This window comes from Chiloscyllium plagiosum, unplaced genomic scaffold (genome assembly GCF_037043375.1).
Source record: "Chiloscyllium plagiosum isolate Xiang-an unplaced genomic scaffold, Cpla_swu_hap1 HiC_scaffold_3, whole genome shotgun sequence".
In the NCBI taxonomy this organism is placed as follows: domain Eukaryota; kingdom Metazoa; phylum Chordata; class Chondrichthyes; order Orectolobiformes; family Hemiscylliidae; genus Chiloscyllium; species Chiloscyllium plagiosum.
In genome coordinates, this window is record NW_028270141.1 from 41,942,223 (window position 1) to 41,967,426 (window position 25,204).

A 25,204-nucleotide genomic window follows, 5' to 3' on the forward strand; every position below is an offset into this window, starting at 1 on the left:
GCTGAGTTATTTTATGGTTCCACAATCATATTTGTGATCTTTATTTTTAAAAGGCTTGAATGCTGTTTTTTTAGATTTTTACACATCACAGCTTTCACTTTATTCCTGTTTCTGAAAGTGGTCTGTTTTGTTAAGTTTATCCCATCATTTTCTTCCATTGTAGTATTCCAGTGAATGAGTACAAATTGCTGCTATGTGATATTCAGCAACTACTAGTTGCTATTACCATCCATTCCTGCAGCTCTTCTGGTTTACCATATTTTCGCATAATAGAGGATTTAATCTCACTGCTTGGATACCTGCAGAAGAGCAAGGATACAAAAACAAAAGGTGGGTGCTTAACGAGTTTTGAGAAGATTTATAGCTCAGGTTGAGGTTTTGGATGTAAGTTTGCTCGCTGAGCTTGGAGGTTTATTTCCAGACCTTTCGTTACCTTACTAGGTAATCTTCAGTGGGCCTCATGCTAAGCAATGCTGAAAATTCCTGCTTTCTATTTTATATGTTTGGGTTTCTTTGGGTTGGTGATGTTATTTCCTGTGGTGAAGTCACTTCCTGTTCCTTTTCTCAGGAGATGGTAGATGGGGTCTAACTGGATGTGTTTGTTGATAGGGTTCCGATTGGAATGCCATGCTTCTAGGAATTCTCGTTCATGTCTTTGTTTGGCTTGTGGATGGATGTGTTGTCCCAGTCAAAGTGGTGTCCTTCCTCATCCGTATGTGAGGATACTAGTGAGAGAGGGTCATGTCTTTTTGTGGCTTGTTGGTGTTCATGTATGCTGGTGGCTATTTTTCTGCCTGTTTGTCCAATGTAGTGTTTGTTACAGTCCTTGCATGGTATTTTGTAAATAACGTTAGTTTTGCTCATTGTCTGTATAGGGTCTTTCAAGTTCATTGGCTGCTGTTTTAGTGTGTTGTTGGGTTTATGGGCTACCATGATGACAAGGGGTCCGAGTAGTTTTGCTGTCATTTCTGAGATGTCTTTGATATAGGGGAGAGTGGCTAGGGTTTCTGGACGTGTTTTGTCTGCTTGTTTGTGGGTGCTTAAAATAGAATAATTTAGAAATTGAACTGATCTTAATTCTTTAGTTCTGTATTTTTCCAGCTCCACTTCATGTTTATTTTGTTACTAATGGACCTACAAACATTTTTCTAAAGGAAAACTTGGAGACACTGAAGGGATATTTCAAGCAAGTAATTCATAATTGGTCATTTTGATTTGCCATAATAAATAAATAAGAAAACTGTAAAATGAGTTAAATTGCAGCTCATCTAACTACAAGTTCAAGTTAAATTGAGCTTCATGATAATCAAGGAGGTCCTGTTCCAATAAATGAATCTACAGCTACTGTCTGTGTTGAAAATATCAGGTTCAAGTGCAAGTACAGTAAAGTAGTAAATGTAGAAAAATGTCTTCATTCAATTTTTTTCACACCTTACATTAGTGTTGTGTGTTGTGGCCTCACCTGGCCTAGGATTGTTAAAACATCCACTGTTGCATTGAAAAATGTCAGAACTTCTGGAAAACTCTGTAATCATTTTCTGCCAAACATGCTGTGTTCGGATGAATGCAACATGGTTTACTATGTCATCACAGCAGTTGAACGTGGTTTTGATGTTTTTGTACTCCAGTGGAAAATTTCCAAAGCATTTTTATGCCCTTTGAGAGAAACCAGCAAATGGGTGGGCAGGTATTCATCAGAGCAGAAAGTGAGGACTGCAAATGCTGGAGATCAGAGCTGAAAATGTGTTGCTGGAAAAGCGCAGCAGGTCAGGCAGCGTCCAAGGAACAGGAGAATCGACGTTTTGGGCATAAGCCCTTCTTCAGGCTTATGCCCGAAACGTCGATTCTCCTGTTCCTTGGATGCTGCTTGACCTGCTGCGCTTTTCCAGCAACACATTTTCAGCAGGTATTCATCAGACTCTTTCAAAGCATTGACCTCTCAGACTTCTTAGTTGAAGAATATAACGCACCTATAATTATATTATCTGTCAATTCTGTTGTGCAGCCTACAACATTATCCACCTGTCTATGGGTTAATATGGTTTTCTCTGCCTGATATCTGTAACTTCAGGCAAGCGAAAAGTGGCTCATTAGATTAGTAGGCCTGAGCTAACTACTTGTTTTTGACATCTTGTGCAGTTGTAACCTATTTGAACTCAGCATAATGGAAGCAGTTGGCAGTTGTAGCTTCCATCACCATTTTTCACACCTCATTCAGATTTTCAGCACCATCCATGTTGACACTGCCTGTATCATATGTTCCTTGCTTCATTTTCTACATTAGATTTATCATCTTTAGACATGAGTGTGTTCTGGGAGAAGATGATAAAACAAACTCTTGTTTCATCGATGTTAAAAAATGTGTTGTGGCAAGACAGTTATGGTACAGTGGTAGTGTCCCTGCCTATAGACCAAAAGGTCTGATTTCAAATCCACCTGCTCCAGAAGTGTATCATAACATGTCTTAACAGGTTGTTTTTTTTAAACTGTTTTGTGGTGTTTACTTGTGCAAGGCATGGGGAGGATTATTTCGGAGTCTATCGTGTCATTTCTGCTATAACTGCCACACTCTTATTGCTTACCATACAAGATGATGCCATGCTTTATCTTGAATCAATTAAGCCATGGGTTGGTGCAGATGAGCTCCTTGTTTCCCAGCTTCTTTGCCAGGGTGATTTCTCTTTCCATCAGAATTGGACTGAAGATGGGAATATTCTCTACTCAAACTCTATTAAACCACATCACTACTTCATCTGGGTAGGCAGCCATTCTCATCCTCTTCCTTGCTAAAGAAGAAGACTGTTTATTGAGCCCCTTTTAAGATGCTCACTTGTACTTAAGAAAGATTGACTCACTCAATATCCCACCTTCCAGTTTGGGTTTCTGCCTAAACCACTAATCCAGGCAGTGAATTCCGAAGCTCACCATCTTCTAGGTGAAAAGGCTTTTCCTTATATCCCCTTTAATCTTTTTATTGATCATCTTAAATCAGTCCCCTGTGGTAGTTGACCTCTCCACAAGGGAAAACCAGTCTTTCCTGTTTACTCTGTCCAGACCCTTCATAATTTTGAATATTTCAATTCTGTCCCCCCTCCATTTCTTCTATTCGAAGGAAAACAACTCTCTAGCTTATCCAAGCTTTCCTTATTAATGCAATTTCCAAACTCTGACAACACCCCTGTTAATATCCGCTGTCAGAATAATTGCATCCTTCCTATACTGTGTTAACCAGAAATGTACGCACATTTCCACCTGTTGCCTAACCAGTGTTTTACAGTTTCAGCATTGTCTTGCTTTGTATTCTATACCTTGTCCAACAAAGGAAAGTGTTCCCTATGTTTCTTTATCATGTTATCAGACTGTCCTTTCATTTTCAAAGATTTGTTATTCTGTACTTTAAGGTTTTACATTTCCTCTATCCCTCTCAGTAGCATCCTGTTTATTGTATATTTTCTAGCTTTGTTTGGCATTCCCAAATGCATCCTTTTGAAGATGGTTATGTCAAAAGCTAAGTTAAATTTAAGCTCCTCTGTAGTGCTTTTTTTCACTTTCCCACATTCACCTTGCTAAAAATAACTCCTTAATCCCAGTAGTGTAACTGTGGACTCTTGAAAGAGTACATACATAAGTCCTGTTGACTGAGGTTTAGCAATGTGACGACAGTTTCCTGTGAGCCAAGCTAAATAAGTGCTTTTAAGGTGAAAAAGGCAACAACTTGGATTTTTCAAGCAATGTAAAATACTCAACAGGGTTCCAGTTAGCAGTCAGATTAGATTAGGCTTGTATGATAAAACAATGAGGTTAGTGAAATATTAACTATGTTGCCATTAACAGTACGACTGAAAGCAGGTGCAAATTTCTAATGCCAGTGGCTGTGTTACAAGTAGAGATTCTGATGCCCATTCTTTTGGTAGAGATAGGAATCTGAGTGAATCAGGATCTTCATATTAATGTGGAGCCCAAACTAGTATTATATTGCACATATTGCAAAATGGATCTTCTGTTTCTTTGCCTCTGGAGAATAGTGCCAGATGCTTTAACTAATTGGGAACACCAGTATGGAAGATCGATTAATATTGCCATCACTGGAAATGAGACCATTATTAACAGCAAGATAGAATGTTGGGTAGCTGCTCTTCCTCCCTCTCCCTAATCTTCGGTCCCTTCTCTCTTTACCCCCCTGAGTCAGATGTGCAGATGGGTAGAGTTAGGGTAGAAATGTTAAGATGACATATATAAACAAGGGACTTTCAAAGTTGTTAAAAACAATTCAAAGTTTTTGTCCTTATGTTGTGATATCTTATCATGAATCTGCATTATAAATGTAATCCTATCTTCCCTCGTTTAGAATTAGCTATTGCACTGCAGTTCCGGGTCCTTCAGGGTGCTATTGAATTTATAAAAGACACAGCCAATCAAGATGCTCAGAATATAAGTAGCTCCTTCCATTTACCTGCAACACAGCATCATGCCATTCACCAGAAAAGGAAGAGTATTGCAGGTGAGTGCTGTAACAATCCAGTGGTAGTTATTACAACTGTCTGCAGATTAACTAGCAAAATAGAGTAACTGTAACAATCGCAGTAGATCCATATATAAATTAGGTTTATTTCAGTGGGTTATTTGAGGTGTTTTTCCATTGTATGTTGTAACATTTTAATTGAATTTTAATCAGTTACTTAGTGAAAAGAAACTATAATTGAGTAGATCTGTCCTCTTGGGTCTGAGGCATCACCGCATTGATATACACTTTTGCTTGAGTAGTGCATGGGCCAGCTCTACCAACTGACTTATTTTTAATTCATGTTTGATGTAAATTCTCCTCTTCAGAAACCTAAAGTGATTGAAATGATTATTCTTTTAGAACAAAATCTTCCTCAGAGCAGATGCATATACTCCAAATATATTTTACGTATTTGATTAGTTAGTTTGCTACAATGCATGATATGCAATTTACTAAGAATTAAATTTACATCTTAAATTCATAAGATTATTGTCTCGTTTATAGAAACTTTAAATACTCTAAGTACTCCCTTCCAGTCTTGTATATAAGTACAAATCACAGAAACATTGCTCCATGTCAACTATATTGCTAAAAGAATGCAGCTACAAGAGAGTATTACTGATCTAGGATGCAAATCAAAATAATTGCAGTCACTGTATTATTTCTGTAGCCATATTCAAAGTGACGTTGCAATAAAGTTATATGTCTATGACAAGATCTGAACACCAGCCTGCAAAAAAATTTTTTGCAATTCTGCAGTCTGCCCAGAAGAGAGTTTTTTTTTTCAATGTTTGTCATGGGATGTCAGAGGAATGCAGCATAGGTTGACACAAAAGAATTCCGAGTTAGAAGCAAGTGTCAGTGGTAAGACCAAACTGGATAGCTGGAACTTTATGAATAAGACAATAAATGCACTTTTGTACAAGACAGATAGGGAGACATGTTTGCATAACAAAGAGCCACAGAATTGTTTTGCAGTCAAATGTGTAATATTCAAACCTCAAACATTACCTTGTTTCTGTTTCTAATTAAGGCAGGAATTGTCAAAATTGGAAAGACCGAGTTTTCAGATGGCTTTTGTTTCAGCGCATCTTTTTACTTTCACCGAATTATCATGTCAACTGCCCAGCAAAAATATTAATGGAAACTCATTTTAAAGTTGTTGAGTTATAATGAATGGCTAGGAAATTTGAGGTGAACTCTTAGGCATTCTAGTTTTGATTTTTGAAGGAAAAAACATCCGTTATTTGTTTCACAAGAATGGTATTATGAAAAACTAACCAGTACTCTCTGCACATCTGTGAGAAAAGGTTTGTCAAATCTACTTTGTGGATGTGACATTCTTCTGATTAAATATACTACAAGCAACAAAATTCTTGATAAGTTTGTGAAACGTTCTAGCTATTTTGCTTTGAGATTATTTTATCTTTTGAATATTTTAGTTGGTATTTGTGCTGAGTATAAAATAACATCTTTAATCATTGCACAGTGTTTACCTTTATAATGTTCAAAACATAGGTTTGTTAATTAACATGGTTCTTTGACTTAGAACTTGTGTTCATGTACATTTTTAGCTATTGTGTAGCACTTCTCTGCAAGCTTCTCTACATTATTTGTACTTATTTGCAATGAAGGTTCAATTGCATTGAAAGATTCCATAATTCCACGGCTGTCAAGACAACATTTCTCTTCGTATGGTCACCTTCCAATGACTTATTGCTTCAGCTTAGTAAACCAGGAGTCTCCCCTACTATTCCCAACTGGATCCACTTCCTGTACTTTCCTTCCAGAAGCAGGTGTAGTAGCGACCTTCCAACTTCAGTGCCTGAAAAACATTTCTTTTTGAAATGTTTGTCTCAACAGTAGGCTGCAAAATTGTGCATTTGTGAAACAAAAACTATATCCCCAATATTGTAAACCCTAAGAAATGTCTTTTGTTTCAAAATGTTTTAAGATAGCTATAAGTTCAAACATAAAATAGAAATACTGCAATGGGATTTTTAAAAAAAATGTTCTTAGTGGTGTTTTTATGTTTACAATATTGAGATCAAATCAGTCTTCATTCACCTTTTTGCACTGATTTGTTTGCAGTTCTGTTGCAACTAACAAAAATGCCATTCATCGAGAGCAGCAATAATATATTACATCCCAAACAACACTACAAATCAGAAATTGCTGGAAAAACTTAGCAGGCCTGGCAACTCTATGGGAAGAATAACATTTGAAAGAAAAAATGGAAAGTTAACCTTTCAGATCCATTGACCCATTCTGAAGGAGGTTCACTGGACCTGAAGTGTTGTTGCTGCTTTCTCTTGACAGATGCTGCCAGGCATGCTGAGCTTTTCCAGCAATTTCTGTTCTGTCTTGCTTACACAAAGTGTTGTTTGGGAGACATACAATTTGCTTTCACTGTTAGCCAGCTGCTGCTTACAACCTCTTAGAAATCAAGTGCTATGTTTTCACATACGAACAATACATTTGTTAATGTCTACAGTAGTACTGTTGTCCTTTTGTGAAAACATTTGACGTCTAACAAAACTGAAAATCAGTTAAGATAATTTGACCAAAGTAATATCAAAGTTATCTGTAATAGTGACTTTAAATCATGTTTCGCCAAGTTAAATCTTCCTGTTGCTCTTGACTGGTATCTTAAGTTTTCACTGCCTACAGGAATTTGGCTCATTGTTACTGGAAAGAAAGTGAGGGCTGCAGATGCTGGAGATCAGAGCTAAAAATGTGTTGCTGGAAAAGCACAGCAGGTCAGGCAGCATCCAAGGAACAAGAGAATCGACGTTTCGGGCATAAGCCCTGAAGAAAGACTTATGCCCAAAACGTCGATTTTCCTGTTCCTTGGATGCTGCCTGACATGCTGCGCTTTTCCAGCAACACATTTTCAGTTCATTGTTACTGGAGCTTGCTAGTGTTTCTAAGTGCACTGCTTTTTAGAATTCTTCCACAATATGTATATACTGTATATACTCGAGTAAAAGTTGACCCCCTATTTTTCTATTTATCTCGTGTAAATGTCGACCTTAGTTCTTCAAACAGATCAAGATTTGAGAGTCAAGGTATTATCCTGTATATATAATTGTTACAACGAGGAAACAAATTTGTTTTTGTGCTGTTATGTGTTTTGATGTACAATTCAGTGTGAGGCTATGGATTTCTTAAGTTCATTATCGAACAAGACTATAATTAGTATAGAGGAACCTTGATTATCCAAAGGACACGGTGGGGAGTACTTCATTCGTTTAATCAAGTGCCGAATAACAGAGTTTAGCCAAGCATTGGGACTTTGCAATTTTGCTGGATAATCCAAAATTTGGATAATCGAATGCCGAATAATCGAGGTTCCTCTGTAATCACTTTTTGTGTGGCCGTCCCATTCTGCTCTGCTCCAGGCATCCCGCTCCACTCCCAGTCTCTGTCCCTCTCCGCTCCGGGACTCCAAATGCTGGCCATCCCACTCTGCTCCGGGAATCCAGACTGCTGGCCGTTCCGCTCCGCTCCCAGTCTCTGTCCCACTCTACTCCGGGACTCCAGGCTGCTGCCATTCTGCTCCACTCCGGGCCTCCAGGCTGCTGGCCATCCAGCTCCACTCCGGGCCTCCAGGCTGCTGGCCATCCAGCTCCACTCCGGGCCTCCAGGCTGCTGGCCATCCAGCTCCACTCCGGGCCTCCAGGCTGCTGGCCATCCAGCTCCACTCCGGGCCTCCAGGCTGCTGGCCATCCAGCTCCACTCCGGGCCTCCAGGCTGCTGGCCATCCAGCTCCACTCCGGGCCTCCAGGCTGCTGGCCATCCAGCTCCACTCTGGGCCTCCAGGCTGCTGGCCATCCCACTCCACTCCCAGTCTCTGTCTCACTCCACTCCGGGCCTCCAGTCTGCTCCATTCTGGCCATTAGCTGCACCAATAATGTTATTGCCACTTCAAGATAAGCATTTTTCGTAAAAAGAAGGAATACCAAGAACAAAATAAAAACACACAGATGGAATAATTACAAATTCATTTTTTGTTTTTCTTGTCTTTATCTGTTAATCATTGTAATTTGTTTTCTCTTTATTAGTTTAGAGATCAATTGGGCTTCTGCTAATGATATAGTATTTTGGACTTAGCATGAATTTCAGCCCCTCAAAAGTAGCATCAGTGTAATAGTTGACTCCATGAATTTAATCTTAAAAAGCACTAAAAACTTTTACATGAGTATATACGATACTTTTCTGAAACAAAAGCACATAAATGGTTTTGGTGAATTTGATTTGAAATCCACTTTGCCAGGTCCTCGCAGGTATTCAGCTGCTCCATCTGATATCTTGCTGATGCGAATGCGATCAGTAGCCAGTGATGAATTATCATTGCTTATGCAGAGGAGGATGAGCCATGAGAATTCTATGAGAGCTTCTGAGACTGAGTTTGTCCAGAGACTGCAGAGACTCACAGTGTTATCAGTGAACAGACTAATTTACCAAGGTAAGCAACTCATTAACCTGATAATTTTTGAATATTCTTACGTCCTTTCTCAAAGATGATCCCAGTTTGAGTTGACCTTTTTCCAAGTAGCCATTTCTGTTATGAACCTAGATTGTAAGTGTCAACAGATTATGTATTAATGAAGGGTGTCCTTGGCAGAGTTTCCTCATTTCCCTTGCCCCCACCTTATCCTAGATCCAACCCTCTAACTCAACACCTCCCTCTTGAACTGTCTTACTTGTCCATCTCCCTTCCCACCTATCTGACCTATCACAATCGCCCCCACCTTCATCTACCTATTATGTTCCCAGCTACCTCCCCTGCCCACCCCCATGCCCCTCCCATTTATCTCTCGGCCCCTTTGGGCCCCCCATTCCTGATGAAGAACTTATGCTCGAAACGTTGACTCTCCTCCTCAGATGCTGCCTGACCAGCACCACACTTTTCGACTCTGACCTCCAGCATCTGCAGTCCTCACTTTCTCCTTCAGTCCAGCTAGTCCATGCCGACCAAATTTCCCAATCTAAACTAGTCTCATTTGCCTCTGTTTAGTCCATATTCCTCTAAACCTTTCCAATTCATTGCTGCTTTTTTTTTTTACTACTACAATTGTGTTTTTTACAAAAGTGATTTTTTTTTAAAAAGTGATATATTTTGACACTCGTGATTTATATTAGATCCTGACCTCGACTTCCTGGATTTATTGAGCACGTCTGAATATCCACATTACGATAGAATACTGACTCCTCCAGGTGAAGACTTCGAGGGAGGTGCATCAATGCTACCCAGCAACAACATAAAGACATTTCAGAAAGAAATGCTAAAACTGATGGTTGAAGGGATTAAAATATCCTTGGTGAGTATAGCTGCATGTAATCAAAAACTATATCTGTGGGACTGGCCTTTTGTGGTAGTCAGTACATCTTAAAGAATGAAGAAAACCAAGGAACTGCAGATGCTGGGAATAAACAAAAACAGAAATTTCTGGAGAAACTCTATTTTTGTTGGCATATATACCAACCTTTAACCAGCTACAATCAGTTCTGAAGAAAGGTTACTGGACTCTTCACAGATGCTGCTAGACCTGTTGAGTTTCTCCAGCAATTTCTGCTTTTGTTAAAGAATTAAGACATGGTTGGTTCACATTCTAAATTAATGGAGAAATCCTTAATTTTTTGTCAGGTAATTTAATTATTTCTGAAGGGTTCTTTTTAACATTGGCTATTATTGTTGGTAGAAGGAATCTGTCTTAATTACTGTCTAGTAATACTATCAAACTTGTAAAATGAAATTGTTAAAACTCGAGGGGAGAAAGATGCCAAGACAGTTTAGGACTGATGTAATTTTGGTCAAAGAGAGAGATTGAAATAAGTTCATTATCGAACAAGCACTATAATTAGTATAGAGGAACCTTGATTATCCAAAGGACACGGTGGGGTGTACTTCATTTGTTTAATCAAGTGCCGGATAACAGAGTTTAGCCAAGCATTGGGACCTTGCAATTTTGCTGGATGATCCAAAATTTGGATAATCGAATGCCAGATATTTGAGGTTCCTCTGTATTCACTTTTTTGTGGCCGTCCCATTCTGCTCCGCTCCAGGCCTCCAGCCGGCCTCCCTTCCCCCCCCCCCCCCCTCCTTTCCTCCCTCCCTCCCTCCCTCCCTCCACTCTCCCTCCCTCCCTCCCTCCACTCTCCCTCCCTCCCTCCCTCCCTCCCCCCCCCTCCCTCCCCCCCCCTCCCTCCCCCCCCCCTCCCTCTCCCCCCCCCTCCCTCTCCCCCCCCTCCCTCTCCCCCCCCCCTCCCCCCCCCTCCCTCCCCCCCTCCCTCCCCCTCCCTCCCCCCCCTCCCTCCCCCCCTCCACCTCTCCCCCCTCCCTCCCCCCCTCCACCTCTCCCCCTCCCTCCCCCTCCCTCCCCCTCCCTCCCCCTCCCTCCCCCTCCCTCCCCCCCCTCCTCCCCCTCCTTCCCCCCCCCTCCTTCCCCCCCCTCCCCCCCCGTCCTTCCCCCCCCCCTCCCCCCCGTCCTTCCCCCCCCTCCCCCCCGTCCTTCCCCCCCCTCCCCCCCGTCCTTCCCCCCCCTCCCCCCCGTCCTTCCCCCCCCTCCCCCCCGTCCTTCCCCCCCCCCCCCCCCCGTCCTTCCCCCCCCCCCACCCGTCCTTCCATCCCCCCTTCCTTCCTCCCTCCCTTCCCTTCCCCCCCCTCCCCTCCCCTCCCCCCCCCTCCCCCCCCTTCCCCCCCTTCCCCCCCCTCCCCCCCTTCCCCCCCCTCCCCCCCTCTCCCCCCCTCTCCCCCCTCCCCCCCGTCTCCCCCTCTCTCCCCCTCTCCCCCTCTCCCCCCCTCCCCCCCCTTCCCCCCTCCCCCCCTTCCCCCCCTCCCCCCCTTCCTTCCCCCGTCCCTCCCCCGTCCCTCCCCCTTCCTTCCCCTCCCCCTCCCTTCCCCTCCCCTTCCTTCCCCTCCCCCTTCCTTCCCCGCCCCTCGCCCCGCCCCTCACCCCGCCCCTCCCCTCGCCTCGCCCCTTCCCGCCCCTCGCCTCGCCCCTTCCCTCCCCTCGCCTCGCCCTTCCCTCCCCTCCCCTCGCCCCTTCCCTCCCCTCCCCTCGTCCCTTCCCTCCCCTCCCCTCGCCTCCTTCCCTCTTCCCCCTTCCTCCCCCCACCCCCCCACCCCCAACCTGGAATGTTTTAAAACTTGATTTCTTGTTCAGTCTGATTCAGGCTCCTTGAAGCTTGTCCTTGTTTAAAGCATTAACTGTTGGATACTTCTTGGTTTAGGGATCAGGTCGAAATAGCCCCCCACGGCAGCAGTGGAAACGCATGCTTTGGTCTTGCAGAGAGACATTCCGGTCCCAGTTGGGTCGATTGCTTGTTCATGTTTTGTGCCCTGCCCGCTCACTAGAAGAAAGAAAAATGGCTTTAGAGATAGTTTATGAACCAAGCCATCAGGAAATTCTGCGTGAATGTCTTGGTCAACCTTTGGAGGTAAGACCGCTACCATGAAAATCTTAGTAATGTGCAGAAAACTGTACTCGACGATGTAAGAAAACTGTGTACTTGTACTATATTCCAATGTGCTGGTCATTTTGTTTGATTTGAAGTAATAATTCTATTTTCTGGCTGTTTTCAGAAGGTTTATGGAAGATAAATGCTTATATTCTTTAATGCAGTTTCTCAACATTAATATTTGAACATTGTTTAATTACACATTAACAGAAAACTTTCAAGCATCTTTTGTGATCAGATGAAGCAGCTCATTTTGAAGTAGCTTTGAATGGTGAGCCCCTCTTGATTATGTTTACCCACAGCATGGACCCAAGCTAGCACTATATCTGTATGAATTGATGCATGACCACATGGAAGACTTGACCAAGGAACAGCAAACTGCAGCAGGGAACTTCTTCACCTCTTTAAAGATTTGTGGATATAAGTGTATTCCACTTAATGCTCCACCCAAACCAGATCTCATTAAAGCCATTGAAGAGGTATGGTGACAATACTTAAACAGAACTGAAGAAATGTTCTCTTTAACTTATACTATGTATTATAACTCCTGTGGACACCAATAAACTTTTTAACAAGGAAATAATCTCAAAGCCAATGGGAGAAAAAAAATGCTGGGCAGTGTTTTAGTTTTTAAAACTTTTCTTATAGCAAATCAATCGAAATTAGTAAAATGTTAACAAGCACGAATATTTCAAATGAAATTGAACACTTTAAAGACTTCCAAGAAATCATAGAATCCCTACAGTGTAGAAACAGGCCATTTAGCCCAACAAGTGCACACCAACCCTCTGAAACTACCTCACCCAGTCCATTCCTGTACTACTCTACGTTTCCCCTTGACTAATACACCTAGCCTATACATCCCTAAACACTATGGGCAATTTAGCACGGCCACTTCACCTAACCTACACGTCTTTGGATTGTGGGAGGAAACCGGAGCACCCGGTGAGAAAAAAAAAGTATACTTGATACAATAAGGCTTATGTAGTTACAAAATTAGTCATTATTTTCCACATAATTGTGGAACTGGGATTTTCAGTCTTCAGAGTATTTGAGAAGATTTGTAGCTCGGATTCTGGGTGAGGTTATTGACTTGTTTACTGAACTGTAAGTTTGTTCGCAGGTCACACTGGCATACATTAAGGACATGTCAAAAATGACCACCAGACTACCCTGACCCCTAGGTATCATGGTAGCTCACAAACCTACTGCCACAGTACAACTATAAACAAGTGTAAAGGGCACTATACCCACAGCCAACAGGACCAACATCAAAACTGGAAATGACACCACCAACCCCAGCAGAACTGAACAGAAATAGCAAGCCAGATGGAACACCAATACTTCACCGGAGGCGCTGTGATGATGTTACCTAGCATGGTGGTGAAATGTCTGCGAACAAACTTAACAGCTCAGCGAGCAAGTCAACAAATTCATTTTCATAGTGTTTTCAGTGCAACTTTCATTTTCGTGGATCTCTCCCTTCTCATTTTAAATTTTTGGCTCTGAATTTCATTTATCAGCATCTGTATTCCATTCAGAGGCACAAAGTTACCACTGCCAGAGCACTAACCTCCAAGTCCTTTCTCACTTGATTTGGAGATGCAGTGTTGGACTGGGGTGTACAAAGTTAAAAATCGCACAACACCAGGTTGTAGTACAACAGGTTTATTTGGAAGCACTAGCTTTCAGAGCGCTGCTGCTTCATTGAGTCCACAAGAAGCAGCGCTTTGAAAGCTAGTGCTTCCAAATAAACCTGTTGGACTATAACCTGGTGTTGTGTGATTTCGAACGAAAAAACTAGACCACTCGAAGAGACCATAGCCTGTTTCCTGTATACACTAATTCTCTGGGTTTGCAACTGCCATATGTAAAAAGTGGCTTAAAATTCAACATGAGACTTAGTCTTCTAATCACAACACTAAATGATGCTATAGACCAGAAATGTGGTAAAGAAAGGTTGTTCAGACAGACCCCAAAGTTGGACATTATATCACAAATTGTACATTGATGGGGCCCTCCCAACTCTTAGCATGTGCTCACACCTCCAGTGACATCTTCCATTACCAAGACCTACTTTGCTGAGAAAATGAGTATGGGGTATCCAATTATGCTTTTTGGAAATAATGCTTGTGTGGACATCAGATAAAGATTAGATCAAAGTCAGAAATTGCTGGAGGAGCTCAGCAGGTTTGGTAGCATCTGTGAAAAGAAAGCAGTTACATTTCAATTCCAGTGACCCTTCTTCAGAAGCACTGGATTTGTAATATTGACTTTGTTTTCTCTTCACAGATGCTACCAGGTCTCGTGAGTGTCTGCAGCAATTTATGTTTATTGTTCCATTCTGATCTCCAGCATTCACAGTTCTTTGTTTTACAAAACAGTGGATCAGTCTTAGTTGAGATTAATCTTATTGTCAAGTGATTGTCTAATGCTAATCTTTAATGGGAATAATGGGTAAACCTAGATGACATACTAGAGACAAACCTTACTCCAAGAAATAATCATTACCTTAAGATGGGGAGAGAAAGTTCACTTGTGGGTATTGCTGACTGGCCAGCATTTATTGTCTGTCTCTAGTTGACCTTGAGATGATGGTGGTGAGCTGCCTCTTGAACTGCTGCGGTCCACATGTAGGTTGACTTTAGTGAGGGAATTGCAGGATTTTTACACAATGACAGTAAAGGAACAGTGATTTATTTCTAGGTCATGGTGGTGAATGGCTTGGAAGAGCATTTGTAGATGATGGTATTCGCATGTATCTGCTGCCCATGCTGTTCTAGATTGCAGTGACCTTGTTTAGGAGATGCTGTTTAGAGATCTTTGGTGAATTTCTGCAATGCATTTTGAAGATGGTGTACACACACGCTGTTGCTACTGAACATTGGTGGTGGAGGGAGTGGATGCCAACAAAGCGGGCTGCTTTATCCTGGATGGTGTGAAGCTTCTTCAGCTGCACCCATGTAGGCAACTGGGGAGTATTCCATTACACTCTTGACTTGTGCTTATTAGATGGTGGACAGGCTTTGGGAAGTCAGGTGGTGTGTTACACTACTCTTGTGGTCAGTGTGTTGATATGGCAAGTCATTTGAGTTTCTGGTCAGTGATAACCCCAGGATGTTGATAGTGGGGGATTCTAAGATGTTAAGACTATTGAATGTCAAGGGGTAGTGATTAGATTGCCTCTTATTGGAGATAAGTATTGCCTGGCATTTGTGTGGCATGAATGATTCTTGCCACTTGTCAAGTCGTCTTTTATCTGAACATCGACTGCTTCAGTATCTGAGAAGTCCCAAATAGTGCTCGACATTGCACATTAATCAGCAAATATCCCCACTTCTCACTTTATGGTGGGAAGGTCATTAAAGCGGCTGAAGATGTTTGGCCGTAGAACCCAACTCTGAGAAGCTCCTGCAGAAATGTCCTGGAATTGAGAGGACTGACCAGCAACAACTATCTTCCTATGTACCAAGTATAAGAGAGCTTGCCTCCAATACTCTATTCCAGTATTGCAAGGGTTCCTTGATGCCGTACTTGGTCAAATGTAGCCTTGATGTCAAGGGCTATCAATGTCACCTCAGCTCTGGAATTCAATTTGTCCATGTTTGAACCAAGGCTGTAATGAGATCAGGAACTAAGTAGCCCTAGGGGTGGAATCCAAACTAGGCAACACTGAGCATTCTATTCCTGATGAAGGACTTTTGCCCAAAACGTCGATTTCCTGCTCCTTGGATGCCGACTGACCTGCTGTGCTTTTCCAGCACCACTCTGATCTAAACACTGAGCAGATAATTGCTGAGTAGGTACTGCTTGATAATACTGTTGATGACATCATTTTACTGATGACCACGAGTAGACTGATGGGGCAGTAATTGGCAGGTTTAGATTTGTCCTGATTTTCATGTACAGGACATAGCTATGCAATTTTCCACATTGTCGGGTAGGTGTCAGTGTTGTAACTGTACTGGAACAGCTGGCTTGGGGAGTGGCAGGTTCTGGAGCACAAGTCTACAATACAAAGTCAGGCATTTCATTCTAAAATTAAATGTACTTTAAATAAAGATAAATGTTGTTCTATGTGACTTTTCATTTGGTTTAATTTCAAAGACAGCTTCATATCTCCAAATGTGGTATCTGACACAGATAGAAAGCCCTGAATTTGCACATGTAGACTAGAAATATAATTTCAATGTTGCCATTTCGTTTTAATTAAATAAATTTGAAAAAGGCAAAGCAAATTTGAATGAATAATATGTATTGTGTCCTTTAGGAGCAAGCCAAATATGCAAATGAAGAAAGTGCAAATAGAGCTGCTTGGGATAAGAAAATGACAACTTCTCAACAGAGGTAAAGTGACACTAGCTGAGGTGCATATTGAAACAACAACTCATGGTTCTTTGCGGCAGGTGGTTATGATACTGCTTAATTGCCATGGGAGAAGATTGGAGAATGGAGTAGGTTTGTGGGAGATGTAGTTAAATACATAGAATAGAAATCTATCCTGAACAGTGAAGTTGTTGAGTAGGCGAGTAGACGTACAAATTTTTATCATTAGAATTTCATGTAGAAAAATACATAATATGGCTAATAGATTTTAGCTTTTATTTCTGGAGGTGCTGAGTGGAAAAAACAGGATGATAAAGATTCTGATGATGACTCTGAATGAGGCCACAGCTGGAGTTCTGTAATGTAGTTTGAGGCTTTCCATTATAGAAGGGATATTGGGAAGAACACAAGATGCAAAATTGAATTTGTTTCCCAATATAGTTCTGATGAGATACTAGAAACTATGGTTATATTCAGTGGAGCTGAGAATTAAGGGAAATTTCATGTTTTGTAGACTGAACAATGGTAAGTGGTAAATTAACAAGAAGGCATCATAATTAGGATTAATAGTGAAAGCAAAAAGAGGAAGCTTTGTTGAATACAGACATGTCACAAGTAGCTGTTTAAATGGGAATTAAATCTGAAGAAAACTTGAGGTGAAGGGAAAAGCAAATCAAGAGAACTAGATTGAATGGGTTAAATTATTGACTGATACTCGTGCAAGAAATGATAAATAAAGAATGATAAATGAAGGAGGGATTAGGTTCAGCAATTGCCATTATTGCTATGTTTCATTATTTGAATATGGTTTTGGAAGCTGCTTTGTCTGTGCTTTCTTTTTAGCCTCCTCCAACGACTTGATTTGAAATCAAAAGATATTTCAAAAATAGCAGCTGAAGTCACTCAGAATATATCCCTGCATCAGGGTATGGAAAGGAAGAAAGTAATTCAGCATATCAGGAGAATGTACAAGGTGGATTTAAGTGCTAGCAGGCACTGGCAAGAACTTGTTCAGCAACTAACACATGATAGGTAAGCCTCAGAAATACAAATTAAAGAATATCTTGTGGGGGAAAAAGTCATTTTGTTGCCATTTCATTCAACAGAATATATATGTGGGAAACCTTTTAATTTTCTAGCTGGTTACTTAAGAGAAAATTTCTTTCCATTTTCAACATATTAAACGTATGTTTAAGATTACAGGACCTATAAATCCACTTTAGAAAACTGCAGTTAACTAAGCACAACGTAGGAGCTGGGGGGAAAGTCCTCAATGCCTTGAGAAATTCTTGCGATAAAAGCTTTACTTGGTTTCATGTTATGAAGGAAGTCTTCTTTGATCCTCATTTAAAACAAATCAAATCAAAGTGACAATGAGAAACTGATACATTCATTTGTAACTTCCAGAGCATTAAGGATTAACTTGGGCGCCATGATTTTCTTTTGAGGCTTAAAATTCAGGTAGCACAGGCCTTTCTAAATTGAAAATGTTGTACTAAACTGCATTAGATCTATCTCTTAATTATACATAATTAGGCATAATCAGTGCTCTTAATAAATTAGTGGATTGGCATTAATATGATCAATCTTGAGAGCACTATTTATATCTGGCAGTCAGTATGAAAATCTTCAACTATCAGTGGATATGATCCATAGTCCCAGTGATGGATCTATTAAGTAAACTACACCATGTGAAAGACCTGAGTGATTATGTTGACTAATGATAGTAAGTGGTCCACTTTGAGTTTGTTCCAATGTCTCAGGTTATGAAAAAAGCAGCCAGTTTCTCTCCTCAAAAATTGTGGTTAGTGGTTTGAAATTCCAGTCTGTGTTGATTTCAACCAGTTGCTATAATTGTCTTTCAGTTCTCTGAATTAGGATGGGTAGAAAGTAATTGGTACACCTGAATTTGATTATGATCCATCACCACCTGCTGGAAAGACTCTAGATTTCCTCCCAACACTTAATGTCAACTATATGAGCACAGCCGATCAGCATCTTCCTCTCTAATAGCCATGGAATTGTATCTGAGCATGAGACACAAAACTAGAAGATGAGAGAAGGGTTGCACCAAATAGCATAGATTATAATAACGCAATAAGAAAAAATACTTCAATTTGTATTTATGTAGTGCCTTTATGACCTTGGAACATCCTAAAACGTTTTGCATTCAATTAAAGTCTATTCAAAGTTTTACTTTGGAATACAATGTACTAAGGAAGCACAGCAACCACTTGGTGCACAGATGTCACATATAGCTATGAAAGAAAGACCATACAATCTGTTTAGTGTGTTGATTCAGAGTTAAAAAGTGACCAGGATATCTTTGCCAGAGTAATCACAGAAAAGAAGTTTTTGGCACATCATATCTATGTTCTGTGAGAATCTGTCTAAATTGCTCCCCAGTTCTTTGTCCTTAGTCCTGCATTTTTTTTTTCCCTTCAGGTTTTATTCCATTCTCTTTCAAAAGTACCGACTGAATCTAGTTCCACAACCCTTTCAAGTCCAGCATTCTAGATTGTAGCAACTTAGTATGTAATTTGTTTTTCCTCATAACACCTCTGATTCCCTCATGAAGTGAACTGACATGATACAAAAACTGGGGCTGAACCGCTGTGCCATAAAGATTTGGCGTAGCTTCCTTTGTTTCACATTCTAATGTCTTTATTTATAAAGTTAAGGATCCTGTGTGCATTTTTAATGAGTTTTCAACTTGAGCCTGTCTACCTTCAAAGTTTTGTATTGTTACAACACTGGGTAAACCCCCTCTGCTAATTTAAACCCAGCAACACAGAAAAGATTTATCCTGTGCAGTAATCTGTGAAAATTTAAGAGTCCAAGAACTACTTGAAGTAAAAATCAACAACTTTATTACTTAAAGTCTAATAGAGAATAATTAACTAGCAACTATTTACAAGTCCTTTCTCTAACCTATCTTTTACTTTCCCCTCTATATACTGGTCCAATAAAAATCCCAATTAAGATTTACAAAACAAAACTACTTATCTCAAAACCAGACAGCTTTTGGTTCTTCTCTGTATTCCTGTATTCTTTTCTTCTTGGGGATTCTGCTTTACAGGATACTGATCAATAAAGGTATCTTGGGAGCTATTTTTCAGGCAGTCTTTTTACATGCTGGTGGCTTGGCAGTTCTCCTCCCAACTGTTCAATTTTCCCTGGTCTTATGCCCCCAAAGCATCGGATTGTGTTATTGGCTTTTAAGATTGTCAATATACTAAATTCAAACTTGATTCGAAATAGATGTTTTGGGGTATAATTTAAACTGGTTGAATTCAAATTTGTTTTTGTCTCCAGGCAACCAGCTAATCGAGTTGTTCGACCAAATGTTACATTATATCTTTTTTACAGAACATGTCGTGTGGTCTGGTAGTTCTACTAGCTAATAACTTTCTTTAAGATACAGTACATCCATATCTTCATAACGCCTCCCCCTTTAGAAAAAAAATGAACCATCATAATGAAAAGATATCTTCATTTTTTTCCCTAGCATACTGATAACTTTAATCTAAGTTCACCTTCAGTTCTTCCTATATAATTGTATATAAAACCTTAAACAAAGGCAAATCTCATCTCAACTCTGTTAAATCCACGATAATGCTACTGTGATTACATTCTTATGACCCACAACATGTATGATTTTCAAATTAAAAGTCTGTAACATAAGATTCCAATGAAATAGTCTCATATTCTTGTCTTTAAAGCGTTCTGAGAAAGTAACAGATTGTGATCCGTGTACGCAACTGTCTCCAACACATTTTGTGACATACGTATTAAAATGTTGTAAGGCCAGTACCAAACTCAATAGTTCCCTTTCGATCATAGAGTATTTCCTCTGATGGATGTTGATCGTCTTCGAAAAGTAACCAATTGGCAGTTCAATCCCATCCTCGTCTTCCTGTAGGAGTACAGCTCCAACTCCAATGTCACTAACATCGATGGCTGGCAACTTCAAAAGGTTTTTAAAAGTTTGGTGTAGCTAAAACTAGTTTGGTGGTTAATATTGATTTCAAATGGTCAAATGCCTCCTGGCATTAATCTGTCCACTACAAATTCGTGGTGTTCTTCAGCACATCGGTTAACAATGCCACTACACTGCTGAAGTTTGGAACAAACTTCTGATCGAATCCGCCAAATCTTAAGAATCAAAACACCTCTTTCTTCGAGGTTGGTCGTGGAAACTCCTCGATAGCCTTCGTCTTTGCGTTCTGTGAGGTCAACCTTCCATGACTGATGTTATGTCCCAAGAATTTTCGTAAATTCAGTTTTATTTAAGTTTAACACCAGTTTTGCTTCTCATAGTCATTCAAAGAGCTCTGCCAACTGTACTGTGTGATCTTTCCAGGACATACTAAAGATCACTACATCAGCCAAATAGACAGCACAGTTCGTTAACCCAGCCACAACTCTGTTCATGAGTCTTTGGAATGTGGTGGGAGCGTTCTTCATTCCAAAGGGCATCACTTTAACTCCATTTGGAGTTAGAAACGCAGAAATTTCTTTCACCAACTCTAATAAAGGTACCTGCCAGTAACCACGCATGAAATCCAACTTGGTGACGTGATTGGCTTGTCCGACATTCTCAATACAATCCTCCAATCTAGGAATTGGGTATGAATTCAATTTTGTAACGGCGTTGACCTGATAATCCACGCAGAATCGTTGAGTCCCGTCCAGTTTGGGAACTAAGACAATTGGCGAACTCTACTTGCTCTGGCTTGGTTCGATGATGTTTTCATCGAGCATGGTCTCCACCTCCATCTGGACCTGTCTGGCTTTGAAAGGATTAAGAGCTGAAAATGTGTTGCTGGAAAAGTGCAGCAGGTCAGGCAGCATCCAGGGAACAGGAGAATCGACGTTTCGGGCATAAGCCCTTCTTCAGGAATGAGGAAAGTTTGTCCAGCAGGCTAAGATAAAAGGTAGGGAGGAGGGACCTGGGGGAGGGGCGTCGGAAATGTGATAGGTGGAAAGAGGTCAAGGTGAGGGTGATAGATCAGACTGGGGTGGGGGCGGAGAGGTCAGGAAGAAGATTGCAGGTTAGGAAGGCGGTGCTGAATTCGATGGATTTGACTGAGGCAAGGTGGGGGGAGGGGAAATGAGGAAACTGGTGAAATCCGAGTTCATCCCTCGTGGTTGGAGGGTTCCCAGGCGGAAGATGAGGCGCTCTTCCTCCAACCGTCATGTTGTTGTGGTCTGGCGATGGAGGAGTCCAAAGACCTGCATATCCTTGGTGGAGTGGGAGGGGGAATTTTGAAAGGATTAAGCCAATAAGGGGTATTGTTTTATCGGAGCCGTATTCCCCACGTCTACTTCATGTACAATAGCATTAGTGCTCCCCATCTGATTCTTAGATATGTCCTTCTACTGCAGTAACAAATCTTTCAACTGCCTTCTGTGCTCCCGAGACAGCTTACTAACCTATCCCACTCCTCAAGGACTTCTTCATTTGTTTAATCTATCTTGAGGCGCATCAAAATTCATATCATTTGGATTTGATTGCCCACTCTGCAGGGCAGTAACTAACACCTGTTTCTCCAGTTCTTACCCGCTACCTTTTTTTTCCATCTGGCATCTTTACTAGATAATTCACCTGACTGAACTTTTTTGACAATTTGATAGGGGTCACTAAACCTGGCTTTGTAGGGATCTCCTATCATTGGTAACATTACTAACACGTCTTCCCCTTGGGAAAACGTCAGAGTCTCAGAGCTTTTATCTGTCACCTGTTTCATTCCATACTGTGCCCTCTTTGGTGCTATTTAGCTAACTCACCTATTCGATTTAGTCTCTCCCTCACCTCCGATACATAATCTAAGTGTGAGATCTCTGACTTTGGTCCTGTCAGTTTCCCTTTAATTAATTTCAAAGGGCCTCTAACTTCATGACTGAATGTTAACTTGAAAGGAGTGAACTGAGTAGATTCATTTGAGGCATCTCTAATGGCAAACAATACCAATGAGATACCTTTATCCCAATCATTCGGGCAATCCTAACAGTATGCTCTCAACATGGTCTTCAAGATTTGATGCCACCTTTCTAAAGCTTCCTGGAATTCAGGATAGTGCGCACTGGATTTAAAGTGTTGTATATCTAAGCTATCCATAACCACCTCAAACAGCCCAACAGTAAAATTTAATCCTTGACCCGACCTAATGTCTCTGGGTAGCCCATACCGTGTGAAGAAAGCTACTAACTCCTCTACTATCCTTTTTCCCTTGATACTCTGTAATGGAATTGCCTCTGGAAATCTGGTGGACACATCCATTATAGTTAACAAGTACTCGTTCCCACTTTTAGTTCCCGGGAGAGGACTCACGCAATCAAATATAACCCGCATGAAAGGTTCTTCAAATGCAGGAATTGGCAACGAACGTGCTGGTTTTATTATTGCCTGTGGCTTACCTACCATTTGGCATGTATAGCAAAAGTTAACCACATCCTTATGCATTCCAGGCCAATAAAAATGTTTTTACCTTAGCCTGAGTCTTTCGTAACCCTAGGTGACCTCCTACAGGTAGTTCATGTACCACCCGTAACACCACCTGTCTGTATGCTACTGGCAACACAATCTGGTGCATTTTGGCCCACTTCTCCTCTGCAGTAACCTGCCGTGGTCTCCATTTCTGCCGTAGGATTCTAACTTTCAGATAATAATGCTCTGGAATATTCTCTGCCTCCTTTTCAGAGTACATCCACATATACATCTTTTATTGTCTTGACTTGCTGTTGCAAGTCTCTTTGTTTTTCAATAATAAACACTTCTGTCTGACCCTCTGCCTGTTCAGATTTTTCCTGCACCATTACATAGGGTATCCACGAACTGAACCTTGACTCCTTCATCTTTCTCTTTACTTGTTGCTTCGTGCTGTGACTTATGATAGTGGGATCTGGTTACTATACATTCTGGGGAAATACCAGAATATTTCTGTTTTAACTCGTTCAGAACGAGTGCATATTCGCTTATCCCTTACTATCAGCGACTGGTTAGGTCCTATATCTCTCAAAATTATAACTTCTTGTCCATCTCCCCCTGTTCTTTCTGAGTAAACTTTACCCATAGAGGCAAATTCTTTGTAGAGATCAGGTACTAACTCCATACCCAGCCCCTGCACTCCTGCAGCTCCTCGGCTCTTCTTGGTGTCTCCTTTACTAACTTCATTAATGCAACTGGCTTAGCTTCTTTTAACACATCTTTTCCCACAGCACCTTTCCTTAACAACCAGCACTGTGACTTTACGTGTCCCACTTTAGCACAGTGGAAACACCTGAATCCTTTCACCACCTTCAACTATTGGGCTTCTTTTTTAATCCTGTGGTAAATTCTTACAGTGCTCTCTACTCTTGGTTTCATAGTGTAGGATCTCCCCTTCTCCCAACTTCTATCCCTCACAGGATGAAATTCTGGCGGGAAGCTTGTCTAATGTACCAACATGTATTCATCTTCTAATTCTGGTGCCCTTCTCACTATCTGAACTTGCTGTTCCTCCACGTGAATTCTTACCATCTCTCGAAGTGAGTTTTTAAACTCCTCCCGCAGAATAATCTCTCTCAGAGCCTCAAAGGTCCTATCTTCTTTCAAAGCACGCACTTATCTGTCAAAATGACTATGTTTAATTCTTTCGAACTCAGCATAAGTCTGACCTGGTTCCTCCTTTGTGTTTCTGATCTGCTGTCCATATGCTTCTGGTACCAGCTCATAAGCACTTAAAATAGCCTGTTTAACTTCTTCATAATCTCTTGACACCTCATCTGATGGTGCGGTAAATACCTCATTAGCTCTGCCTACCAGTTTAGTCTGAACTAGCATTACCCATAAATCCTCAGACCACTCCATCTGCCTAGCCAATTTTTCAAATGAAATAAAGAAGGTTTCAACATCTTTCTCATCAAAATGTGGCAGAGTTTGACATATTTATACATATCACTACCTTCTCTTATAATCTCCATCCTGTTTAACTTGACTTTGCTGACTGAGTTGCAACTTCTCAAGTTCAAATTCTCTCCCTTTCTTCTCTGTCTTTGCTCAACTAAGAACCTTCTCTTTCTTTCCCTCTCTCTTTCCTCTCTCTTCTCTCCTTTCTCTTTCTCTCTCTCCCTTTTGTTTATCTTCTAACTCATTTTCCTCCATTATAGAGGTAGAAAAACTGACATTATGGCATTTGTCTGTTTGTCTGACACACCTAAGTGTTTGAGTAATTCCCTTACAATTTCAGCTTTTCTTTTGTCCTTGATTAAACCCAAATCTAACTTTAGAATTATTTGCTAATTCTAAAAGTATGGCCTTTTTCTTTCCTTCTAAACTTTCTTGGCAAATTTGAGAATCATCATCAAATCCCAGAACCCCTTTAGCAATTTTTTTTTATATAGATATTTTTATTAGAAATTTAACATTTTTACAAGTTTACAAAAATAAACAAAACTCTCAGATATAAACATTGATATACAATTAACTCAAATATACAATAGCCAAAATTTAACGAGAGAGAAAAAAAAAACCGAAAAAGAAGAAAAAAAAACAAAACTCAACTATCTACTAATCTAACCTACAACTAACCAGAGTGTATATTTAAGTCTCTTACATGCTCGGAATGTGTTAACATCAGATGTAATAAAACCTATATTCATAAGGGATTCCTCTCCCGAGGGGCCCCGGACCAGCCAAGTTTGTAATCTCAATTAAATAAAAGCCCTTGTTAGGATAGCCGAAATATCTGTATTTATGTAATTCAAGAAGGGCTGCCATATTTTATAAAATAATTCGGTCTTTCGGTGCACCATATTTGTGAGGAAGTCAAGGGGAATACATTCCATAATTAATCTGTGCCAATTTGAAAGTCCAGGGGGGCCCTCAGCCACCCAGTTCACCAAAATATTTTTCCATGCACAGAAAGA

General features: G+C 40.8%; 1 protein-coding gene across 3 annotated transcripts in view; it reads left to right on the plus strand.

Annotated features, from left to right (window-relative positions):
- Positions 1-25,204, plus strand: part of lyst (lysosomal trafficking regulator) — a 360,509-nt gene that overhangs the window by 273,320 nt on the left and 61,985 nt on the right. For 2 of the 3 annotated variants that reach the window (XM_043680014.2, XM_087978632.1), the window contains 9 exons: positions 164-330; positions 4,349-4,501; positions 6,139-6,300; positions 8,781-8,972; positions 9,650-9,828; positions 11,741-11,947; positions 12,271-12,447; positions 16,239-16,315; positions 17,138-17,326. In XM_043680014.2, coding sequence (XP_043535949.2) covers positions 164-330; positions 4,349-4,501; positions 6,139-6,300; positions 8,781-8,972; positions 9,650-9,828; positions 11,741-11,947; positions 12,271-12,447; positions 16,239-16,315; positions 17,138-17,326 — 1,503 coding nt within the window. The remainder of the gene's footprint in view (positions 1-163; positions 331-4,348; positions 4,502-6,138; positions 6,301-8,780; positions 8,973-9,649; positions 9,829-11,740; positions 11,948-12,270; positions 12,448-16,238; positions 16,316-17,137; positions 17,327-25,204) is intronic. The other variant, XM_043680023.2, reaches the window with a different exon arrangement.